The sequence below is a fragment of the Melopsittacus undulatus genome, chromosome 2 (genome assembly GCF_012275295.1).
Source record: "Melopsittacus undulatus isolate bMelUnd1 chromosome 2, bMelUnd1.mat.Z, whole genome shotgun sequence".
Lineage (NCBI taxonomy): Eukaryota > Metazoa > Chordata > Aves > Psittaciformes > Psittaculidae > Melopsittacus > Melopsittacus undulatus.
The window spans coordinates 18,539,556-18,566,093 of record NC_047528.1 but is presented as its reverse complement, the minus strand read 5'-3'; the positions used below and the strand labels follow the sequence as shown (position 1 = coordinate 18,566,093).

General features: G+C 37.1%; 1 protein-coding gene across 4 annotated transcripts in view; it reads right to left on the bottom strand.

Annotated features, from left to right (window-relative positions):
- Positions 1-26,538, bottom strand: part of SGCG (sarcoglycan gamma) — a 121,711-nt gene that overhangs the window by 60,463 nt on the left and 34,710 nt on the right. Inside the window, exons 3-4 of one of the 4 annotated variants that reach the window (XM_031049504.2) lie at positions 26,327-26,455; positions 1,551-1,745 (exon numbers count right to left, since the gene is read on the bottom strand). In XM_031049504.2, the coding sequence (XP_030905364.1) occupies positions 1,551-1,745 (195 nt within the window). In that variant the 5' untranslated portion in view covers positions 26,327-26,455. Of the gene's footprint in view, positions 1-1,550; positions 1,749-26,326; positions 26,456-26,538 lie in introns of all 4 variants that reach the window. The other 3 variants (XM_031049503.2, XM_005149760.3, XM_031049502.2) reach the window with 3 other exon arrangements.

The window sequence follows — 26,538 nt, the reverse complement described above, 5'->3', positions numbered from 1 at the left end:
TAAACCTCTGCTGTTTAAGTTTCAACCCGTTACCCCTTGTCCTATCACTACAGTCCCTAATGAAGAGTCCCTCCCCAGCATCCCTGTAGGCCCCTTCAGATACTGGAAGGCTGCTATGAGGTTTCCACGCAGCCTTCTCTTCTTTCTCCAGGCTGAACAGCCCCAACTTTCTCAGCCTGTCTTCATATGGGAGGTGCTCCAGTCCCCTGATCATCCTCGTGGCCTTCCTCTGGACTTGTTCTAACAGTACCATGTCCTTTCTATGTTGAGGACACCAGAACTGCACATAATACTTCAAGTGAGGTCTCACGAGAGCAGAGTAGAGGAGCAGGATCACCTCCTTCATTCTTAGAAGTGGAGTTTCTGATGCTATTTTTTTTTTTAGTCTTGACTGTTACTAGAGAAGAAATATCCAGTTTCATACAAACCAAACTAACAGAAAATAATTCTCAAAAAACCTTAAAAGTATAAATCTGAGCCACACAGAAAACAGTTTTATGGTATTCATTCTCAGACATTCATGATGTGCATCACTAAGTGCGCATCTTCCTTTTGAATTGCATAAAAGAAAAATCATATGTGATCTAAGATGTTCTGCATTGTATTCCATATGACAGTTAACAGTGCTAAAAAGAATTTATCTTTCCACTGTCTTTCAGGTGAAAGAAACTTGATGGGCAGCACTATTAGCAAGTAGGACTTAACCTACTTTAAGAGAAATTAGAGTATAGAAACACTTCTATGAAGATAAAATGGCTTTAATTTAGAGACAGAAGCATAATAACGATAGATAATGAGAACATTTCCTTCAGTAGCAGGGGCAGATTTTACAATTACTGTTTTTCTCAAAACAAGTCTATTCAAATCATCTGTGTATAATGATTTCATGTTAGGAACAAATTAGCTTATCTTTAATATTCAGTGATGCGTTTTATTGCACTGTGACTAAACCTACATCTTGCAGACTTCTGAAAGTTACCCTTTAATCTACTACATGCAAAATTACACTATAAATATTAAAATATATATGACAGGGGAAAGATCCAATTTATTCCTGAATAATATAGCTGCTAATCTTCAAGCATGATGTAGTAATAACTACCTCTGAGCTGTAATTAATTAGTCAAATAAATTGTAAAAATTTAGATGCTAATAAATAGGAGAAGGAATTTACAAAAAAACAGCACCTGTCAGCAATAGTTTAGCACTAAGAATTCAGTATGAGATAAAATTACAGCAAGCACATCTATAAAATATAAACTAAATAGACACTTTGAGACAACAGTAAAATACATTCTCTTAGAATGGTTAGCATTTACCTCAATGTAAGGTGTCAAAAACCTCAGTAGTTTAAAGATTATCAACACAGAAATTAAAGGAAGTATGTTCAAATATAGGTATTTCTTACATACTTTCAACTGAAGTACAAATTACAGTTGAGAAGGAATTAAAACAACTATTACACACAGAGAAGCTCATGCACATATAAAATAAGTTGTAAGGCAGGGAAGAGAATATGAAAAAAATAGAAAATTAAAGGGGACACTTACTGGGGAAAACCACATCACTTTAAGAATCCAAATTGTCAAAGAAAAATTCACAACTAGGATGATAAGCAGGAGGAGAACAAACAGGTAGAGGCAACGCTTTCTCCAGCCATAAATTCCGATTTTGTAGACATACTCATTCTTCGGCCTCTCTAGGCTAGTGCCAGGTGTTGTTGTAGTGTATTGTTCACGTACCATCTGCTATATAAAGAAAAAAATGAAGTGCTTAGTTGTTTGAGTTAAATTAAAAAATTTATATAAAACCCCAGGGGAAATATGAACATATAATTGTAATAACAAGTTACTAGACACTAGAATTTTTTACGAGTTTTACACAGAAAGCATTTTCATCATGTCCCATTCAAACTACACTTACATGCAACTTCTTGGTACACATGATGTGATGTTTTAATAATACAAACTGCATCAATTGCCATTTTCAGGAAGCTTAAATTTATTGTATTCTATATAGAATGACAACACTTCTTTTTTTTTATAATACTCTAATTATCCCATCACAAAATATTTCATTGTATCAGATAATAATCTGATAATAATTGGATAATAATCAGTTAATAATCTGTGGCTCACAGAACAATATTATATTTCTGTAAAAATAGTTACAAGTGGTAATGGTACCTTGTAAGCACAGGTTTAAAAACACTTCTACATATTCCCACCATTTAGTAATAAAATGCATTCTCTGTGTTGCAAAACTTAACTGTGTCTCACTGGAATGTCAAGTATGTTAAGCTTCAGAATATGTATATAAAGAAATGAAATGGTTCTTAATAATGTAAAGAATATTATCTCTCAATTGTTTATATTTATTCATATATTAGCAATAAACCCATTACTTACCAGATTTAAACAACTTCCTTCACTTTATATTTCTTAAAGAAACATGCTTTGAATTTAAGAAATATCACCAGATCATATTAGTTAAAGCTAAGTTAAAAAACTAGTTAAAACTAGCTAAAACTAACTTTGAACTTTTACAGCACAGAGATCACCAACAACTTAAGCCATTCATCAAACCTTACAATTTTATCCAAGTGAATAAAATCTCAGCAGCTGAAGCTCCTTAGCTGGGAAAATGCTGGCAACATCTGTCTCATTTCCACCAATACAAAACAAAAAAAAAAACCACCATGTTTTGACCATGGATGTCAAAAATAAAATATGTAAGTTCAAGCACTTCCCATGAGGGAGGTATATTCACAGGTATCTTACATCCAAAAATTGATCCAATTTCCTACAATAAAATGTTCCCAAATGGAAGTGCCTTCAGACAGGTTTCACACAAGGTCCCCTCTCAATTCTGAATTTACTCCTAGGAATGAGAACACTGTACTCTGCTCAGACAGCTTTCAAGACATGATTAAAGTACATCTTTGTCCAGCTGCTGGATTACTCTAAGTCGTTAAAGAAGCTCTTTTCAAGTCTCCTTCAGAGCCATCCTGTGTCTGTAAAAAGCCTGTGGGTCTCTGTTCTAACCCTTATCTTTAGGAAGATACCATCTTTTGCTCCTGTAGCTTCCTATCAAAGTACGAGACAGAGAATACAGTTTACAATTGAACAGAAGTAGCTCATGCATCATCTCTCTGCATATATACAGGAGTTTTCTTATTTCTGAACTTCCACTCAAAAATCTTTTAATTTGCTGTTACTTATGTTAAAAAATGAGGTTCGATCATCAGTAGTTCATAATCTGTGCTACAGCCATTATGGGACAACATTTTGATTATTTTTTTTGCTGCTATGTGTTTCAGTTGTCATGATACTGCTTATATAAATCTTTTCAACTGCTGAAAATACTCAAAATAGTATAATGATTTATTAGTGGAAATCATAGATTCTGAAATAACTTGGCTTAACATTACTGCATTGTAGATTTACAAGATGTTACTTGATATCACCACATGAAATACACTAATCATAGTATAACAAACCACACCACCCACACAGAAGTTGCCCTTTACCTTAAACCTACTTTACTAGCTCCTGCCAATGGCTTTCAAAAAATGCTTAGAAAAATCTTTACCCTTACTTCCACACAGGAAGTATATACCCTAACATAGTTTATCCACTGAGCTTCTTATTGTTTCTTGCATTACACATACTTGTCAAGTGACAGTTTTACAAGAAAGAAGACAGATTACAGCTACAAAAAGTGCCATCCTAACAGAATTACCCTTCGCAAGATAAGACTGCTCTGCCTGTTCCTTGTGTTGCTGTTCGCTGCATTTTCAAGGTAAATTTTACAGTAGAAATGACATCTGATGAAGACTAAATTAATTCTCAGATCTTCATGTTTTCTATCAGCCTCATCATGGTAGTCCCTGAGGCTGGGATTCATTTTACAATGTTACCAACAATTTAGCCTTTAATATCTGAGCCAGTCAACCTGGACTCCCTTTATGATTAATGGAGATAAAGCTATCCCTTCTGTGAATTATTTATCTGACTTATTTCAGATTTTTTGACATCCAATGAACTGCTCCTTAGATGTGCTTAAGCTCTCTTTATAAAAACAGAAATAAAGAGAGCCTTGGATGATTTTTTCATATGCACATGCCTCTATGTTTTAAGACATAAGCATTTGATCAAATTAATTTCAACCAGAATGATTTCCAGAAGCATGTAATTTAACAGGAATATAGGATTATTTTGATTCCTGTTCTCTGTTCTATTTTTACTCCGTTGTAAAATGTTTGTTGTTGTGAGTTGAGGGTTTTATATATAATTTATTATGCACTGCTGTTTAATGAGGCAAAGCCAAAATCCATTATGCGTTTCACCAAAAAGCCTATGAGTTTTGCGATTGTTTTTATTCCTTCAGAAATTCCACATGGGGGGACATCTCCCAGCACAGCACTGTTCCCTGCACAAATTTTTTTTTCTTGATAGAAAACAGTTCTGTTGATCCTGAGCATTATTAATACAGCCAAAAATTACCAAATAGGTAATTCTGGCCTAGACAGCTGACTGCTTTGGAAAGGATTTAATTTTTCTACTTAATATAATATTTCTACTTAATATAATTTTTCTACTTAATATAATATTTCATGATTTTTAAGCAAATTAGTGGCCCAGTACCAAGTATTACAGAGGAAATCCTTTACGAATTCATACTGTTGGACTGTCTCTCCTGGAAAAATCATCTTTCCATGTTACTGACTTATACATTCACAAGCTGAAATCACATAGGAGAGTAATCTCAGACCTATCTGGAGAAGTTAGAGAGAAATTTTTCTGTAGGTTTGGGTTGTTTTAGGAAGCTGAGTTGAAAGGAAACCCTGAGACAGGCAGATCTCATAGTTGGTTGGTGAAGTCTGTTAGGATTCAAGAGAGATTTTTAGAAGGAAAACAACAGATACTTAGAACTTTGATGAAAAATGTGATTTGTAAATGTAATAACCATGAAACTTTAAGTTGGTTGTTTAGGAGTAAACTAAACACATAACAAGAAGAAAGTAGTTACTTAGACACCTGGTTGTACACAAGTTAGTTGGAGAAGCAAGCAATCTGCAGAACAAACTATGACTTCAGTAACTGCTACCTTTATATTCTGTTACAAAGGCGGCACACAGTGATGAACTATGATGAGTAATAACAATCCTTGCAACTTTGGTGGCATTCAGGTATGCACACTTCTATCTTTGTGGAGGACAGAAGTGGTTCAGTGATTAACGTCCTGGGTTCAGCAGTAGCCATCATTTTTCTCCTTCTTAGTAGCTGGTGCACTGCTGTGGTTTTGACTTTCAGCCTGAGAACAGCGCTGATAACACCAATGTTTTTAGTTGCTGCTCTGTAATGTTTACTCTGACCAAAGACTTTCTGAGTCTCATGCTCTGCCAGGGAGGAGGGGAAGCCAGGAGGAAGCAGAGACAGGACACCTGACCCAAATTAACCAAAGAGGTATTCCGTACCACAGCACATCATGCCCACTATATAAACTGGGGGCAGTTACCTGGAAGGACTAGATCACTGCTTGGTCAGGCTGGGTATCAGTCGGTGGGTGGTGAGCGGTTGTATTATCTTCCTTTATTATTTCCCTTATCATTATTATTAGTGGTGGTAGCAGTAGTGCTTTGTGTTATACCTTAGTTACTGGACTCTTATCTCAATGTGTGGGGTTACATTGTTTCGATCCTCTACCCCATCCCTTTGGGAATGTGGGGAAGAAAGGAGGGGGAGAGAGGGAGCAACTATGTGGTTCCGAATTACTGACTGGACTTAAACCATGACAATTAACCAACAGAAAATTGGAGCAGTGACAAAGGAAAAATAGGCAAAGCTGTCAGTCAACAGAAAAAGATAAGAGAATAAAAGAAACTTTTGGAATCCATATAGAAAAGCTTTCAAAAAAAATAAACAAACCCAAATTAATTCCTTTCAACCCTCCCTTGTTCCAACATCTTATATTTAAACTTGCCCAACTTTGTTTTTCTGGGATGTGTGTATTATATAGTGTATTACAGTTTGAATTGTAAACTTCTGTCATCAGCTAAAAAGAGCTAGATCCCTGCAGTGTAATTTGTGGAAACAGGCAAAGAAAGTCATATGGCCTGGTTAACTGTTTACATCCCCTGCAGTGAAAATTTACAATATAACTATGACATGGTCAGAATTAACAGCTTTGCACATTTTAAGTACCAATGCAATAGCTGAAAAGTAGACACTGACAGCATAGCATGAAGTGTTTTATTAAAAATTATTGTTTGTCTAATACCTGTGTATTTTTAATATCATTTACAGTAAAAAAAGTTCTTTAAAATCCCTTCTTTTCAGCCCTTCAACTTGATTTATTTTTCCTCCTTTAAGAAACTCCCAAAACGTTAATCAGATCAGATAAATTCTTCTGAATCAAGAGGCCAAGAAAAAAAATTAGACACATTCTTTTTGTAAATTATTTTTGATTTTTGCAGGTTTTTTTTATTTGCTATCATTTCAAGAGGTAGCTAGTTTCTGGTATGAGAAATCCCATCTTTCATGCAAAATGCCTTAAAAGAAACTCAGTTAAAGAATCTCAGTTAAATTTCCTCGAGCAACATCAAGTACTGTTATATGGGAAAAAAAACCCAAAATTAAAATCTCACAATTATCTATGATTTACTTTCTGGAGATTTCCAACATACACGTTACTCTGACTTGGCAGACAACAAAAACCTTTTCAAGAATACAAAGAAATTAGAAGAACTGATGTAGAAGTGATTGGATAATGATGTGGATGTGACACCCACATCTAAATTAGTGTCTCATCCACAAAGCTAGAGGTTAGATCTCATGGAGTTCCCATTACTATTACAGATTTCAGAAAATAGTCTTCCAGGAGAGAGAAAAGAGCAGTCTGGACAGCCATTGTTTTCACCTAACAATGAAAACCTGGGATCAAATAATGGTGTCGAGATGATTTAGGTATATCCTTACTTATTGTTCCCTGGGCAATGAATATTTATATTATCAATGTGGAAAAAACTGTCTTGTCCTGTTGAATGTAATTCAGTGTTTCTTGCTAGGGATTACTACAAAGACGTTTCAAAAAGTTAAATCTAGAACAGGTAATTAATCTTTTCTTAGTAATACTTTTTTATTCTTCAACCCCTTTGAGAAAAGGTATCCCAAAAAAGACATCTCAAAAAAGTTTTATTATTTTGAGGAGATGACAGAACTCTGATAGTGAATAGTTTCCTTTAATGAACCTAATTGTGAAATATATTTTGCCCTCTGAAGTCCAATACATTTTTTCCCCATAGTAGTTGTTCAAGATAATCTATTTTTTTCTTGAAGGACTGCAAGTCCACCAGGAAAGCAAAAGATACATAATGTAGTGCAGTCAATATAAGAACAGAAATTATCACAGGCTCTTCTGGCTGTGAGGTTTCTCTCTCCCTCTCTTCCCTGGACTTAGATCTACTGTGAAGCAGAGGCCAGAATAGATTCATTCCAATAGTTCCCTCTTTTTCTTTAATCATGCATTTAACAAAATGTTTATAATTAAGCTAGGTATAAACTAAATTACTTTAATTACGAGAAATTTAAATTCTCAGTTAAGGCTTTCAACTAATACAAAGAAAGTAGAAGGAGACTGCTTAGTCTGCTTTGTTGTCCTCTACAGCATGACAGAAAACAGGAGTTTGTTATGGAACAATGGAATACCTGTGTTACTGTGTTCAATTGTTCATGAGGTGATGAGAGCTAGTCTTTGATTCATCATGTAACAGTTTTCCTAGAACAGAACCACAGAATCATAAAACCTGAAAGTTGAAAGAGACTTCTGGAGATCTGCTCAAAGCAGGACTAACTTTGACATCAGAATTGGTTACTTGTTGGGAAAAAAGGTGTAACCATACATTGTCAGGACTTCATTTTTTTCAATAGCTTTAGCATCTCTGAATAGTCCTGCTAAAATCTGATTGTCTACAGTCTCTGTGGCAACCTCACATTCAATTTTTTTTTTTTAAAGTTCTTAAATACTGCTTGGACTCTTCTACTGTTGTGTTACACTTAGCCTATTGGAGTTCTGATCCTTTTTACCCCATTTGATACAACTAACATGTTTTTATTAATACCTTCCTGCTTCTAACAACGTCTCTTGTCCTTTTTAGCTATGCTAATTTAGCCATGTCTTTTAAATATGTATTTACCCTAAGCATATGTTTTTATATAGTCACATGCAAGGGGTTGTTTCCTTTTCGGAGGCTGCTTCCTTTTTACATAGTGCCTTTCTTTAACTTCAGAACAATGACTAAGATTCTTCGGCTTTTGTTTACTCTAACATCAACACGGCTGATGTTACAATACACTCTTTGACAACAAGAAAGTGACCTTGTGCACTGCTCAGAATTCAGTTAGGAAATTACTCTGTCTCCTGAGGAACTGTTCCCAAACCCAGTCATTTGTGGGATCTAAAAATACGGTCTGAATGTTGGACCTAATTATGACATTTATACTACAAGGGCAAAAGAAAAATTAGAGTTTTGTCTCACATTGTTTCTAATCCACTACAGCAAGCCACAGTCATTGTAATCACCCTAGTCATGTCACTGGCAATACAGTCTTTAATATTACCAATCATACTTACATGGTTAATAATATTTTTCTGCTTGGATTGCACATTTCAGTCCATAAGCATGTTGATAAACTGCTGTCTTTGATACAACTGCTTTATCAATCTGTCTTTACAGTAAACTTCTGTTAACACATGGCATTGCTTGCATGTCCTCATCTGTCTTTCCCAAACATTTTTAACTTGGTGTTACTCATTGTTTTCTTTGTCATGTTTTCAACATGACTATTAGTTTAGTTTCTTAGCTCCTTAAAGCAAAGCATTTTAATTTTCCGGTTGTATTCTGAAGCTATACAAACCTTGTATAACTTTCTTCTATTTCCAGTCTTCTACCCTTCAGTTTAAGTGAGACTGTATTTGTTCATCTTATCCTACTGCCAGGTTCTTTTTTATCCTGTAGCTGAGGATGTATGCTTTTTATGACTTCCTTCTTCATATCTTTCCGAATGTGCTCCTCTGTACCATTCACCTTTCTCTCAACATGAAGTTTAAAAAACTCTAATCTTCCTAAAAAGCCAGGTGCCTGGTCACATTTCTGTTAAAACGAAGATGACATTCCTATTATTGCTTTCCTCTAGTTCAAAAATATTCCCAGCTCCTAATGAATTCGCTAAAATGAACTGTTTAACTGCCTCTGATTACATGGACAAGCCTTTAAATGATAAGCTTTGCAAAATCAGTCTTGAAATAGGTGGAAGAAAGGAACAATTTTAGGCAAGGAATGAGAGAGCTATCTTGTCCTTAGGGAAGGGTTAGCAGAATTACTCTTCCTCTTCTTAAAAATTAATAAAAATTCTATCTTTATGGAAAGAAGAATAGTGTACATTTAGTCTACTGTGTAAAAGGTTTTCTCCTTATAAAGCAAAATTAAGCACATAGGGATGACTTGAGGATTTATAAATTATAAATTATAGTCTTTACAGGATTATAAATTACACTGAGAGCTGAATAACACATTCTCTCTTATTCTGATCATTTGATCCTTCCAGGTATTAAAGGGTTTTTCTTCAGGTGAAATGTGAAGGTTTCCCTTCAGTTTGTTATAATTTGGGAGTAATACAGCTTTACAATGCAGCCTAGGTTATTACCTGACAATCCAAGAACAGAAACACAGAGAAGATGGCTGACAAATTTACACAACTTTTATTATAATCTACCACAGGTTAATTTTGTTCACTAGGATTTCTTTTATTGAGTGGCAGCTAAATGCTTTACTTATTCAGAACAGACATCATGTTACATTGGATACAGTGAAGGCCGTTCTATTCAATCCTTGTTATACTAATTTACTGAAAAAGTCTGGCATTGAATTCTTACAGTCATTTGCAAATAACTTAATAAACAACATTCTGAATAAAATATCAATTTACAGAATTCAGTATAATTTCAGATATGTAAAATCCAATGACTGCTTTAGTTACCAGGCAAGACTCTGATAAGTCCTGCCTTCAGCAGATAAATGATGTTTTTATGATATGTGTTCTATCCCAGATATCCAACTCAAATATGTTACTGAAAAAAAAAAACAAACAACTAAATCAGACAACAAAAAAACAGTTGAAATTAGAAGTTAAATGTGACAACTAGACCTACATATTTAATTAAACCAAGATTTGGCAACATCTTGCTGTATATTTATCTACCTAATCCACTCAATAATGCAGACTACTAACAGTACAAACAGCTGTCAACCCAATTTGATATAGAACGTTAATTTCAGTACTTACCAATATCTTTGAAAATATTCTGAATTTTTAATAATTACAGGGATAAAAATTCAAGGAAAATATTACTTATAACTGCTTAAAATGATTCACAGCATCAAAGAAAAAAAAAGGAGAAATAATTCAGCATGAACTGAAAACTGGAACATGCTTCTCTGGGATATAAAGATACCTCTTAGGATACAGTTGTATCATTGCAAAGTCTCATAAACTGTTAAAGTATTATATAAAAATTAGTGATCCTTTTTTCTTTATTGATCTACTTCTTCACACATTAATATTTCTAATTCTGGTGTTCAAACTGTTCTCTTCCAACCTCTTAGATCTATTACTTTCATAGTTCCACAGTTGTTGACAGTGAACTGTAAATGAGTGAATGCTATTTCTTACAAGTCAGCTCTTCAGGCATTTAAGTATAGAAGAAAAAATTCCAGTATTTTTTCTCTAACAGAACACACTAAGCCCCAGGAAACTAACACTGAAGCACATGGGAATGTTGTAGTCTAAACACTAGCAGTTTCTAAACTACAAATTATGAGATACTCTAAGCAAAGTAAACAAATTAGCTCACAAGTCAGTCTTCATCTCTAAGACAACTGACATTCAAAAATAATGTAATTACAAATCTACAGAGAAAACTAGACAGATCTTTTCTTTGCCAGTCTGCCAACCAATATAGCACGTTCACTGGCTGGAAGTCTGGGTTTCCTAAATATTCAAACCAGACATTTAATATTGTCATTGCTTTGTTATAATTACTAAGTGATAGTATGGTTGTGGTTTCTCTGTTTTACAGAATAAGGGAGTTTAATAGTGTGGATGCTAGCCACTCTAGTCCTGCTGGACTGTTCCATATGCATGTTTAAATTAGCAGTACAGATCTAGCTCTTAATTTTGATATTCTTTTTAACATTGCTGCTATTAGAATGCTCGGAAGTCTTTCAGCTGCATTTCTCCCAGGTTTTGTTAAACCTTTCTCCTACCCTGCTTTCTTACAGTTTTAACATATTTCACCCTTTACACAATCCCAGTCTTCCTTTTCATCTTCTTTGTCTCCACTACAGTTTTCTGACTCCTCAACATACTTGCTCAGCTAAGGCATTCTTTCACTTATATCTTATAGAATCATAGAATAGTCAGGGTTGGAAAGGACCTCAAGATCATCTAGTTCCAACCCCCCTGCCATGGGCAGGGACACCTCACACTAAACCATATCACCCAAGGCTTCATCCAACCTGGCCTTGAACACTGCCAGGGATGGAGCATTCACTACCTCCCTGGGCAACCCATTCAGTACCTCACCACCCTAACAGTAAAGAATTTCTTCCTTAGATCCAGTCTAAACCTCCGCTGTTTAAGTTTCAACCCGATACCCCTTGTCCTATCACTACAGTCCCTAATGAAGAGTCCCTCCCCAGCATCCTTGTAGGCCCCCTTCAGATACTGGAAGGCTGCTATGAGGTCTCCACGCAGCCTTCTCTTCTTTCTCCAGGCTGAACAGCCCCAACTTTCGCAGCCTGTCTTCATATGGGAGGTGCTCCAGTCCCCTGATCATCCTCATGGCCTCCTCTGGACTTGTTCTAACAGTACCATGTCCTTTTTATGTTAAGGACACCAGAACTGCACCCAATACTCCAAGTGAGGTCTCAGGAGAGCAGAGTAGAGGGGCAGGATCACCTCCTTCAACCTGCTGGTCACGCTCCTCTTGATGCAGCCCAGGATACGGTTGGCTTTCTGGGCTGTGAGTGCACACTGCTGGCTCATGTTCATTTTCTCATTGACTAACACCCCCAAGTCCTTCTCTGCAGGACTACCATGAATTTCCTTTTTGCCCAACCTGTAGCTGTGCCTGGGATTGCTCCGACCCAGGTGTAGGACCTTGCACTTGTCATGGTTAAAATTCATGAGGTTGGCATCAGCCCACCTCACAAGTGTGTCAAGGTCCCTCTGAATGGCATTCCTTCCCTCTAGCGTATCAACAGAACCACACAGCTTGGTGTCATCGGCAAACTTGCTGAGGGCACACTCAATCCCATTGTCCATGTCAGCGACAAAGATATTAAACAAGACCGGTCCCAACACCGATCCCTGAGGGACACCACTCGTTATTGGTTTCCAGCCGGACATTGAGTCATTGACCACAACTCTTTGAGTACAGCCATGCAGCCAGTTCTTTATCCACCGATAAAAACATTTCCTCTCCCATTCCTTTAGCCTTCACAGTTACTGGTAATTCCAGACTCTTTCTCACATCTGTGGCTAGCATTTCTCCCACATACAACACTCTTGGCTGACGAGGCTCAGTTCCTATTTCTCTTAAGGACAGACACTCTGAATCTATCTACTTCTTTCCTCTTCCTGTTTGGCTTTTGTTCTCTCTGCTTTAAAATCCATCTCTCTTACAAAAAAACAGCAAAGGTGTAGGAAAACATCTCACTGAGAGTATATATTCTTGCAGGAGACAAGATCTCATTTCTTGTTTCTCATTTCCAGACCCATACGTACTGCAGGGAAAATTGTGCCTTTACGCTAAGGTCATTTTTTATGGATTTTCCTCCCTTACAAGTAGAATAGCAAACTAAGCAGGGTCAAGGCATGTGCTGTGAACATCCAGGCTGTTTCACTGACAACATGCATTCCGGAATATCTTGCCTAGACTGCCTGGCATGGACAAAGCCACATGATGTTTTGGGAACAGCACAGAGGAAGGCTCCCAGACGGGCACTCTGTTTGCTAGGGATGACAACTGGTTGTACAGATGCAAGCTCTGTCATGTTATTTGCTGAGGATTAGCCTCTGTTAGCACACATGCAACTTACTCAAAAAATCCCCTCTGTTCAAATGAACAGTACCCTAATTTTCCACTTAAAAGTGTTTCTTTTTTGTTGATTTGCGTTGATGAGAGTTTGTGATACCCCTTAAGTGATCTAAGTTAAGTATACTGGAAATAATAGTAACAAATTCTAAAATAGTAAGCAAGAATCATTTTCCTACATACATTAAATGTAATGGACATTTTATTACCTTTCTCTTGAGGAGATTACCAAGTGGTGAACAAAAATGCCATCCGGTACACAGTTTCAAACCTACTTCTCAGAAAAAAATGCTTGTTTTTAAAAAAGGGAATAATTCCTCATTTAAAATAGAAGAAGTTTTATCAACTTGTGACAGTTCAGAGGAAGTGAACTGTTTTGCATCATGTGGTAGCTCCATCAGGTTATTTAACTACAATTTATGTTCCTACTTAAATTTGCATGTAGGCACAAAAGATGTAATTTTACATTAAAAAAACCCTGGAATAGGCTCTGATATCTACAGGTCCATTTTTGTTTCTTCCCTGCTACAGCCTTTCCAATAACTACTCCAAATTGTAAATTATTTGAAAATTCTACCAAAGGTAAAACAGACTGGTGCTCTTTAAAGATATACTTCTGCTTTTTGCATTAGAAATTGAAAGGCTGGCAAACAATATGACATTTCAGACATCTAATGCAATTCAAATTCTTACTCTTGATAGGATATTTTTACACCACAACCTGTTGTACCTGCAAAAGCAATACATTCAAACCTAAGAAGAAAGTGCCAGACGATAAATAAGGACATGTGAGTCTGACATTCATCTCCAGACTGCACTATAGAACTATTCCTATATTCTCAAATATATATTAAAATCTCTACTGTCCTCCAGAGAAAAGGTCTTTCACTTGAATTTATAATGTTACTGGGAAGTCCAGAAAACTACAGCACTTGTGAGACAGCTACAGAAAATGTGTCTTTTAAAGACACTGCCTTTCTTGTTTAAGTAAAGCTTTCATACTGCATTACACTGGAGTAGGAAGATGTTTACAATACCTTTGGAATTCTAAGCTCACGGGGTATTATCCTCCTATTCAAAGGTTGCAATTTAAAACATTCTTCCCCAATTACCTGCAAATATCTGACGGCTTTGTTTGCCTACTCTACATCTTACTTATTCATAAGAGACTCTTCCTTTAAAATCCCTTTGTAATGTTTATAACAATTTTAAAAAGAATGAAGGTCACATTTTGGCTTAAATTGACATTATTGTCCTTTTATTTATTCAAAATATCAAGATAGAGATAATATGCCTAGGGGTATTCTACCTGCTCTGACAATGCTGAAATTCTCTCTGTCTGCATACAAAAATTAACAGGAATTGCATAATATTTGAAGATTAATGTGTATTTCTCATCACTATTCTACTCCACACTCCAGGTTCTGGTAGGATGGACAGTGGGAATACATTGCTAAAGCAAAGCTAGAATATGCACTTAGCAATACCTAAATATATCAGAAGCTCTTGGGGCAGAAAATTAAGATGAAACTGTGTTTGATGCCATCTTGCTTCTTTTAACAGAAAGGCACACAAAGAACATTATTCCTTCTGAACATGAATGAACACCATGGTGACATAATAATTAATAATTTTATTGCTTTGTCCCAAAATATCTTCTAATGGCTTTTTTTTTTTTCATTTGGGACATTCCTTCAGAGTCATCCGCCAGAAAATGGAATCAGAATGGTTAGGGTTGGAAAGGACCTGAAGATAATGCAATAGAGGAGCCGACGAGGAGAGGTGCCCTGCTTGACCTCGTGCTCACCAACAGGGAAGGGCTCGTTGGAAATGTGAAGCTCCAGGGAAGTCCTGAATGCAGTGATCACAAGATGGTTGAATTCAAGGTCCTCAGGACAGTGAGAAGAGCATGCAGTAAGCTCACTGCCCTGCACTTCAAGAGAGCAGACTTTGGGCTCTTCAGGAACCTGCTTAGCAAGGTTCCAAGGGATATAGCCCTAGAGGGCAGGGGGGCCCAAGACTCTTGGTTAATATTCAAGGCTCACCTGCTACAAGCTCAGGAGTGTTGCATCCCGACTAGAAGGAAGTGCAGCAGGAGGGCCAGGAGACCTCCTTGGGTGGATAAGGAGCTGCTGAGAAAAATTCAAAGGAAAAAAGAGGCTTATAAAACGTGGAAGCAAGGACAGGTGGCCTGGGATGAATACAGGGATGTTGTCCAGGAAGTTAGGGTCCGAGTTAGGAAAGCTAAGGCCCAGTTGGAGCTAAACTTGGCAAGGGATGTTAAAGATAATAGGAAGGGATTTTATAGGTATGTAGCAGCTAAAAAACAGGCTGGGGACAACGTAGGCCCCCTCTGTAAGTTTTCGTGAGAACTGGCTACACAGGATTTGGAGAAGGCTGAGGTTCTGAATTACTTCTTTGCCTCGGTCTTCACTGGCAAAGGCTCTGACCACACCACCCAAGTCTTGGAAGGCGGAGGCAGGGACTGTGGAAACCTAGACCTTGGGCCCACTGTACACGAGGATCTGGTTCAAGACCATCCTAAGAACCTGAACGTGCACAAGTCCATGAGACCTGACGAAATCCATCTGCGGGTCCTGAAAGAGCTAGCAAATGAAGTTGCCAAGCCAATGGCCAATGTATTTGAAAAATCATGGGAGTCAGGTGAAGTTCCCAACAACTGGAAAAAGGGAAATATAACCCCCATTTTCAAGAAGGGGAAAACGGATGACCCAGGGAATTACAGACCAGTCAATCTCATCTCTGTGCCTGGCAAAATCTGGGAGCAGATTCTCCTGGAAGGCATGCTAGTTCACATGAAAAACAACAAGGTGCTTGGTGACAGCCAGCATGGCTTCACTAAGGGGAAATCCTGCCTGACCAATCTGGTGGCCTTCTATGATGGGGCTATAAAAATGATGGACAGGGGTGGAACAGTTGATGTCATCTACCTGGACTTGTGCAAAGTGTTCAATACTGTCCCACATGACATCCTTGTCTCTAAATTGGAGTGTCATCAATTTGATAGGTGGACCACTCGGTGGATGAAGAACTGGCTGCATGGCTGCACTCAAAGAATTGTGGTCAACGGTTCAATGTCTGGCTGGAAACCAGTAACGAGTGGTGTCCCTCAGGGATCGGTGTTGGGACCGGTCTTGTTTAATATCTTTGTCGCTGACATGGACAATGGGATTGAGTGTGCCCTCAGCAAGTTTGCCGATGACACCAAGCTGTGTGGTTCTGTTGATACGCTAGAGGGAAGGAATGCCATTCAGAGGGACCTTGACACACTTGTGAGGTGGGCTGATGCCAACCTCATGAAGTTTAACCATGACAAGTGCAAGGTCCTACACCTGGGTCAGAGCAATCCCAGGCACAGCTACAGGTTGGGCAAAAAGGAAATACACGGTAGTCCTGCGGAGAAGGACTTGGGGGTGTTAGTCAATGAGAAAATGAACATGAGCCAGCAGTGTGCACTCACAGCCCAGAAAGCCAACCGTATCCTGGGCTGCATCAAGAGGAGCGTGACCAGCAGGTTGAAGGATGTGATCCTGCCACTCTACTCTGCTCTCCTGAGACCTCACTTGGAGTATTGGGTGCAGTTCTGGTGTCCTTAACATAAAAAGGACATGGTACTGTTAGAACAAGTCCAGAGGAGGCCATGAGGATGATCAGGGGACTGGAGCACCTCCCATATGAAGACAGGCTGCGAAAGTTGGGGCTGTTCAGCCTGGAGAAAGAAGAGAAGGCTGCGTGGAGACCTCATAGCAGCCTTCCAGTATTTGAAGGGGGCCTACAGGGATGCTGGGGAGGGACTATTCATTAGGGACTGTAGTGATAGGACAAGGGGTAACGGGTTGAAACTTAAACAGCGGAGGTTTAAATTGGATATAAGGAAGAAATTCTTTACTGTTAGGGTGGTGAGGTACTGGAATAGGTTGCCCAGGGAGGCAGTGAATGCTCCATCCCTGGTGGTGTTCAAGACCAGGTTGGATGAAGCCTTGGGTGATATGGTTTAGTGTGAGGTGTCCCTGCCCATGGCAGGGGGGTTGGAACTAGATGATCTTGAGGTCCTTTCCAATCCTAACTATTCTATGATTCTATGTAGTTCATAGCCCCCTGTCATGGGAAGAGACACCCCCCATTAGGTCAGGTAACTTTTGCTAACTTGGTGAGGAAAGCTTTAAACTACGTACATAAGGAAACAGTTGCTATAGCCTTAAGAAAAGTGAACATATGGGGGGCAATGTGTCCATAGGACAGCATGATGGATATGGCTCTTTCCCTTTCCTTATAAAGGAGTGTGACTTTTGGCCTATCCATCTCCAGTGCCTGTACATGAATGAACACAGAATGAGAATCAACAAGAGGAATTAGAAGTCCATGCACAGCTGCAGAGAATTATCCCACTGGAATTACAGAAATACACTGGATAGCCTGCATGACTGAAATGCTGCAATGGACAGATAAAAGCACTCAGGAAAGAAAGGCTGGGAAGGCAAGAAGAAAGAAGGTTGTGCTGTGTGCAAAGGGCTGAGTCAAATGCTTACAATTTTGCTCTGAAACAGAAAAGGAGACATTCAGGAAGTTATGAAAGCTCAACAGACAAATGGTGTTCTGCTAAGAGTCTGCTACAGACTCTCAAATCGAAGTACAGGAGAAGGATGGACTAGTTGACTTCCTGAGCCCTCCTTCCAATCTAAATTAATACAGGCTTCTGCAGTCTTTAGAGCTGACCTTTGTTGTTCACTTATTTTTTTCTTGAGTTCTTTCAGAGGTCTTCAGTAAATATCTTCTGATTTTGAGTACTACTATCTATTTTTTCTACATGTTTTCTACAGATAAGCTTTTCCTATAGTCCTTTTATTCTGAAATAGATCCTTTGATGAGTACCCATAAAATGAGGCTCTAGCACATGGAGTGATTCAGTTTCCTCCACCATTAACAGAAACACAAATAATTAATTTTACATACTACTTATATATTCTTCACTTCTCTAATCACTCTGTTTTAGTCTGATCTTCCATTTAACATATAAACTACTTGGCAGGTTAACAGTTAAGAGAATAGTCTTAATACATTCTTTTGTACAACAAGGTATGCAGGTTTTAATTTATCTCAAGAGTATTTATTTATCATACTCTTATTTGGAAAGAATATCTAAGAACTCCCCTTCTGTCATCATATTCAAATTTTTACACTCTTAACCTGGGTGATTAAATAGAATTCTGGCTACTTTAGAGTGGTTTGTTACGTCTCTGGGTATCATGGACTTTAAAAGAAGTCTATTTGAAAAAATGGATACACCCCATGCTGCTTGTACTACCATTTAAATTGCTGCTCTTAATTACCTTTTTCTTTTCGATAACTTCAACACACAGCGAAGTTAAGCTTTGCAGACAGGATCTGATACTTTATTGCTTTGAGTTTCAGTGAAGATTAGGTTTCTGTGTCCAAAATTTAATTTCTTAAGGACCATTAAATGCAGATAAGAAATGTTTTTGTGGCTTTAATTTTCTTTCACTGGAGACAACACTAGGAATCTCAAAACACTGCTAGGAATGAACTTCTTAAAATGTTTTTTGTCATTTGCCATGCTTTCTTTGGTTATTTATAACTTTAAGGGAAGTGTGATAGATGTGCAAGAATTCCTCCCTTGGGGGGAGGAATGCGGGAAGTAATCTTCATTGGGTTTGTTGAAAATACTGAAAGGTTTGAAGTTGTTTATACATGTGAAGGAAATGAATGCAATCCCCCTGATGGAGACAAATCATCAAAGAATCTCTTCTATCATAATCTTATGTGGATGTCTACAAGACAGCAAGTAATTTTACAGTTTTGAAAAGTACTTAACCCCCCAACAATTACATTTGTTCCTATTTGTTTAAAAAAAACCAAACAACAACAAAAACAAACCCTCTCCAAAAAAAAACAAACAAAAAAAAACCCAACCAAAACCCCAAACAAAAGAAAAAGGTATAGTTTTATTTTCTAGATGTGTGATACAGATCTTTTCTATCATACAACAATGATTACTAGCAAGGCCAAAATGTATCTTGTAGAAATACCAGTTGATAGTAGAGCCCTACTTGGTCTGAGCTTTTAGCAAAAGTCTTTTAACATTGTGCTCAGTGTTGTTCTCAGGAGAAGTATTTCTTGTCTTTAGTGCTGGGAAGAGGTACCCTCTGTGAGAGCAAAAAGAATAAAAACATATGCATTGGCATAACCTTTTCTCTTTTTCCTGTTCTTGCTACTTCTTTTATGGAAGTGCTACTTCTAGGTAACATGCTGTTATCTCTTCAGAGGCATACTTACAGTTCATACCATAGCCTTCAGCACAATCACAAAGTAGCAAACTCCTTTCTGTGATGCTTTCCTACTGTGGTTGAGGACTGTGCTGGTTTTTGCTGGGCTAGAGCTAATTTTCTTTTATAGTAGCTGGTATGGGGCTGTGTTTTGGATTTGTGCTGGAAACAGTGTTGATAACATAGGGATGTTTTAGTTACCATTGAGCAGTGCTTACACGCAGCCAAGGCCTTTTCTGCTCCACACCCTACCCCATCAGCAGTAGTCTGTGGGTGTTGTTGGGAGGGGACACAGCTGGGATAGCTGACCTCAACTGACCCAAGAGATATTCCATGCCATATGGCATCATGCTCAGCATATAAAGGTGGGGAGGAAGAAGGAGCAAGGGGGATGATGTTCGGGTTGATGGTGTTTGTTTTCTTGAGTAGCTGTTTATGTGTGAGGGAGCCCCAGTTTCTTGGGGACGGCCAAACACCTGCCTGCAATGGGAAGCAGTGAGTTAATTTATTGCTTTGCTTTACTTATTAAACCTTTATCTCTTCATCTCAACCTATGAGTTTTTTCACCTTTACTCTTCTGATTCTCTCCCCCAGCCCACCAAGGGGTAGTGAGAGCAGCTGTGCAGGACTTAGCTGCTGACCAAGGTTGAACCATGACACAACCTTGAGAAAAGCTGTTTATTCAGCCATACTAAATTATTTCACATAGTAAATGGAGTTATACTGCTATCCTGTGAAGCTTTCTATGAATAGTTAAGTGAAAATACACCAAAGAAACAAGGAATTCAACTAGACACAGAGAGTAGAGATGAAAATTAATCCTCAAGTCTTCCCTCTCTAATTCAAGTGATCTATCACAGATGTTTAAAATATGAAAGAAGAGTAATTCAACCTTGCATCTAGAAGTTCACAACTGTACTTTTTTTGAAAAGTCACATGAAACTAAAAATTAGAAGTTCACTTCCCTTTCCAGTAGCAGAGGAAGCAAAATGCTTTCCTATCTATATTGTGTCTCATTACATATTTTAAATCCCTGCCCTTTTCTGATGAATTTTAAATGTCAATGAACACAAACTGATGTGCTTCTGTTGTATTTCAGTCTTGCCTATAATAGCTTTATTACTCATTTTTACTTACACACGGGAAAAGCAGATTAATTTAAATGGGTATTAGACACATAAGGAAATCGTCAAAAGACATGTACTACAGAAGCCTTTTTTGGTAATGTTGACTCCAACTGTTTAGGGAGCAACCAACTCTTAAGTTTCTTCAGCAACCGTGACAAGGCAATAATGCAATGCAAGAAGCACAGAAGATGAAGAACATGGCAAAATGTACAAATACTGGTATTGATCAGTATACCACTTGCATTAAAACCAACAGGAAAGAGCTAGCTGATCTTATAATTAACTGCAAAAACAAATGAAGGATAAACAAAACCCAGGAGTACGTGTTCAGTGTGTATGAATTTCAAACTAAACAAAGAATGCAATCTCTCATTCGACGTAATATATATCATCCTTGTGCCTGGAAGTATATTTTTAATATAAAATACTTAATCTGAAATTTAAATAAGCAGTTACTATTAAAATTCTTAACTTTCAATTAAAATTGACTTACTGATGTAAATCAAGTACTGTAATCTGAAAGTAATACTTATTTTTGGCATATTTCTTCATTTTAAAGATCCTAATTAGCGTGACTGGAAGGTAATTCCTATTTGGATTAAACAAGCACACTGCCTTCTCCAGGAAGTATCCCTGTAATTTCTAAAGTTACTCTTTGGGCATACTTAAGAAAAGACATTCATAGAGCACAAGTATAACTTGCATTTTAAACTCAAATTGGACATTGTCTGCTCTTTAAATTTAGACAAGAGTGCCTGACATGTCGATCAAGTCTTCATAGTCTGACATGTTAGCAGAGAACCAACCCAGAACATAAAAAGGAATATTGTAACAGGAAATTCTAGTAACGATATAAGAATACTATTTGCTACCTATGCATCCACTGCAGTATTATTAGTAATTTTGAACATAAACACTGCACAGCATGTGAAAACAGAATTAAAGGCATTAAGACCAATTCTCTAAACTGTTCCCTGTAGGTCCAAAGGAAACTGCAACTCATGCTGAAGCTCTCATTCTGGGATGCAGTTAAGAAAAATTCTTTTGTGTTTTTGTGCATGCTGAGATTGCTTAACTACCTGCACTGTAGGCTGGACTGGACTCCTATTTCAAAACACTACTTCGCTGTGTAGGGATCCTGACACCCACTTTATAGACTAGCAAAGCCTGTACTTGGAAAAGTGGGTTCCACAACAGCATAAATGAGAGGTCCCACATACACTTAGTAACATTGTCATCTGATATATTCAGCAGATACACAAGTTTGGCTCCATTGTGAGTCAGAGGCACGCAGCATTCATATTTTGATTAACGCCCTCTGGTAATTGTCCCTACAATCAGTACATCACTAAACCTACAGCAGTGGTGGTGACTTCTCATATAAGCATGAAAAGAAAGAGCTGCAGTAAAATAAATAATTTGAGTAGACACTTGTGGATAAGAAAAAATGGTTAAGTAGTGGGTACACTCAGGAAATGAACATGAGACACACAAGTGGAGATTGTAAAAAATGGGGAGAAATATATCCAGGAAATGCTGAAGAATGTCACAAAAGAAGGGTAAGGTAGAAAAAGACATAATCTTCTGATGAAGCAAAGGAAGAAAGCAGCTTTCTGCTTCATCTGTTTGCATTATTTCACATTCATAGAATTATAGAATGTTTAAGATTAGAAGGGGGTTGGAACTAGATGATTTTAAGGTCCTTTCCAACCCTAACTATTCTATGATTCTAAGGAAAGGATCTTAAGATCATCTAGTCCCAACCCCTCTGCCATGGGCAGGGATGCCTCTCAATAGACTAAGTTGCCCAAGGCTCTGTCCAACCTGGCCTTGAACACTACCAGGAATGGAGCATTCTAGACATTTATATGCTTTACAGCAATCCCAAATCAAACTGCTGATTTCTAGACAACTTTTAAATAATAGTTTTGAATTTTTTTCTGACTTAAGACAGATATTATTGTGTACCTGAGGATTTCTGATACAGGAAGATGGTAATTTTAATGTTCTTAATTTAAATAGCATGTTAGATGTTTTCACTATGGCGAAGGGAATATGGCTTTGTCTTCTATAAACATGACTAAAATCAGTTAAAACAAATCACCAAGTTTGAATCACAACACTATCAGTTCAATAAATGTTTAGCTAAAACCAAAATCAATAAAATATATGAATCTAAACATAAAAAATGAGTAATTTCACAGATGGTGAAATCTTTTAGTAGCAGAATTTCTGTTAAATAGACAATTAAAAAAGATCGTGGGGTACACAGATAAACACAAAGAGTGGTTTTATCAAATATAGCTTATATGCAGTTTCTTCTCCATTATAACAATACATTAATAGCCTTCCACAACTTCATGAATATAAAACCTGCATTTCTGTTTGAAAGCATTATCTTCAAATGTGCACTCAACATAATTATTAAATGACTCGTGAAATCATGCAGAATGAAATACACTATTTCATAATACTGTTCTGTGTTAATCAAGGTAAGTTTTCAGATGCCTCCCTCTGTAATTTCATTAAATGGAAAATACCTATTATAATGACACAAAACTAAAAGTAGAATAGTACAGGGGATATAATACAATACAGTTTTGTGGCTAAAAGAAGTATCTTTTATTACACCAAAGAGTAAGACTGAAAAAGTAGACAAGTTTGAGCATTTGAGACTAGAAAAATAACCTAAAAGTAGCACAGGCAGTATAGGACTACCACCTCCTATCCTGGTTTTGCTGCCCCATCCCACATAAAGTTTTGCTCTGTCTCCATAGAACTCTCCACTACATCCATACACATTACATAAAACTTTGCACTGGATGTTCTCTGGGTAAACTTTCACTTCTTTAGTCTTCAAATATGTCTTTCTATAAAATCAGAATATATGCAGCCTTGTCTGCCTCACCCATGCTGACTTTTGCGAGTGTCTACCATGCTTCCTCTCTCCTTTTTGATACTCAGCCAAACCCCAGTCAGCCTCTTCCACCCCCTTCTTATCCCTACTATGAAAACTTTCATATAGGAAAACAAGTTGAAGATGTCCCTGATCATTGCAGGAGGATTGGACTAGACGACTTTTGAAGGTCCCTTCCAACCCAAACCATTCTATGTTTCTATCCCATTATTGAAAATACATGATTCATACAGAATAACCTTCAGGATATATGCATGCAAGCACACAAATAAAGAAATATACTATATATCTCAGTAAAAACTATGTGACTATGGCTAATACCAGTAATATCCAACACTTAGCACATACCATAGTCAATTTTTAAAATTATTTATGTACTTTAGTTTATATTCCTATTCACATTATTTTACAGATGTACTTCATCCACCACAGAAACATAACCAGCCGTGGCATGAAATGTAGCAGCTGTTTAACAGTTTTTGGCAGATATACAGAAAGGTCTAATGAGAAGACTGGCCCAGGTAGCCAAACTTACAGATGAATTAAATAGTGAGAATATCATTACCAAGCTGAAAATTTGACCAGGATATTGAATTAACCTGTTATCCAAACTGCCATGATGCTTTTAGCTTGGTCTAATAAATAAAAAAGCCATGGCACTCTATGTGTAAATTGTTTGTCTCCCATTCATTTCCCTCCCTCCTACAACAGCTTTTGAGTTTCTTGGCCAATTTCAACCAAATTCAACAGACAAGTAGAGATCTCAGAAATACTATATTCCTACAAACTTTCTGAAAATGAGATACAGAGAGAAGAAGCAGCCCCATCTGTCTCCACTGAAAGACTACAATAGGCAAAAAGACCTTATTAGATTATCAGAAAACGTGTATGTGAGAAAGACCTTGTAAATATCTCCGTTATGGAAAACCTTCAGTCACTGCTCATTAAATATCTAAGACAATCAACTCTGAGAAGTAAATCCACAGGAAATCCATCTTAGTTAATCCCAAATCATGAAGATAATTAAAAACTATCAGGACCTGGGATTTGTATCTCATGTAATAGGCATTACTTTTCACATTCTATTCAAGCAAAAGGACACACAAGTTTTCTGTGCCTTTTGACAGGGGCTTGAGTTTGTAAGATACACTCTACATCAATTTCTTTCTTTCAGTTCTTCCTACAAAGCTCTTCTCCCTTAGCTTAAAACACAATGTTCTCTCCTGAGCATTCTCAACGCTATGTATAGTCACACATCTGTATAATTACAAACCTACTAAAACCTTATGATTGTGAATAAACCCTAAAATATAACCTGCTTTTAACCACTGAGTTTTCAACCAGAAAAAAAACCCAACTTTTATCAGGTTATCAGGAATGTTATCAGGAAAATTGTAATGCATGTAATGTTATCAGGAAATGTTATCAGGATAATTGTAAATGTTTAGAAAGAGATTTTAAATGGCTCCCTTTAATGCTGGGCTTAATTTAGGTCCTTTTGTTTTTAATTTAACTCCATGTAGTGGTTCTTACCCTTTGGTAGTATTCCAGAACCACTGGATCTTCATTATGTAATGGAGAGGAAATACGTATCAAATATGTAAATATCACATTTATTTAGAACAGATATTCATTTCAGCCAAAGTGATATCAGTTGTGACTACACATCTCCAGTAAAAATTCCGAAATCTTGACTGCAAAATTCCAGAACTCTATGGCACAAAGTTACTACAATTCACTCATGTGGATTACTCATTTGGATGTGGCTATGCAGGACAGGATTCATCTCACTAAACACAGGTAACATCAACCATACTTACCTACGCCCCCTCCACAGACAATGGAGAGAGGCAGACACTTCTAGGACACTATTAATCTCTTGCTCAATTAGGAGGAGATTTAAGACAGATATGGTGAAACCACCCAAATCTCTATAAAAGCAGCTAGATGACTTGTGTCAGATCACTAGTCAAATCACATTCCTACGCTTTGGCAACAGCTTGTTTTAGGAACTTATGTGCTTATTCTGATGCATGGTTAAATATGCAGTGCAACCACCTGTTGGTGAACACACACCAAGTAACATTCAGTAAATCATAATGAGTCAGTAACCAACTGATACCTAGTTAGTAATTTTCTTTCAGTCAAGGGAAATTATTCAAGTGAAAATGTATTTGAATTTAAGGAGATTACAGATATGTAAAAGGAGTTCTCTATACACATAGTTTAATGCTTAACACTAATTCAAGTATGTTTCACAGAACTTAGAACTGATTTTGGTAACAGTTCCTCAGATGGAAGGTTATTATTACACTGTCAAACCAAAAAGGAATGCTCATCAGAAGAACAGATCCATTCTTGACTAAATTCGACTTTTACCATGTGATCGATAAACTGAGAAAAATTTAGAGCTACAAACATCAGGGATTCACTATTGCAAACTAGATACTTAGGTAAGTATAGTAATACGATCATGTAAAAGATTTTAAAATTACTAAAAGCTTCTTAATATTACACAAGTTTAAACTGTGCAACTTAATACTGCATTTAATTGTAAAAACAAGTATAATTAAATTATCAGAATCTAAAATAGTACTTGTATATAAAAATTAACACTTGAATTTGTCCTAAAATAAATCACAAGTATCAACATGATCCTTAAATGAGGACAGAATCACCCTGAAATGTTGCACAGAAAATCAGAAGGGTGAGAAGCTCAATACATTAATGTAATACACACAAACAAAACCCAACTCAATTGTTAATATGCTAATATTTTAATACAGATATAGAAACAGATTTAAAAAATTGTTACTTACCTTAGAGATCTGAAATAATGTGGACTTCTGAATAAGCTACAATCAGTCTCTTCCCAAGAGAGAATTGTCTAACTTTTCCACTACTTTCAAATCTGGAGTGGGAGATATTTTGAGCCTGGGCAAATATCACTGGAAGAAAATTCGTTCACATGTTTGGCTGTGTTTTGCATTCCATCCTGTTGCTTTGGCGTACAGATGCAGCTAATTATAAT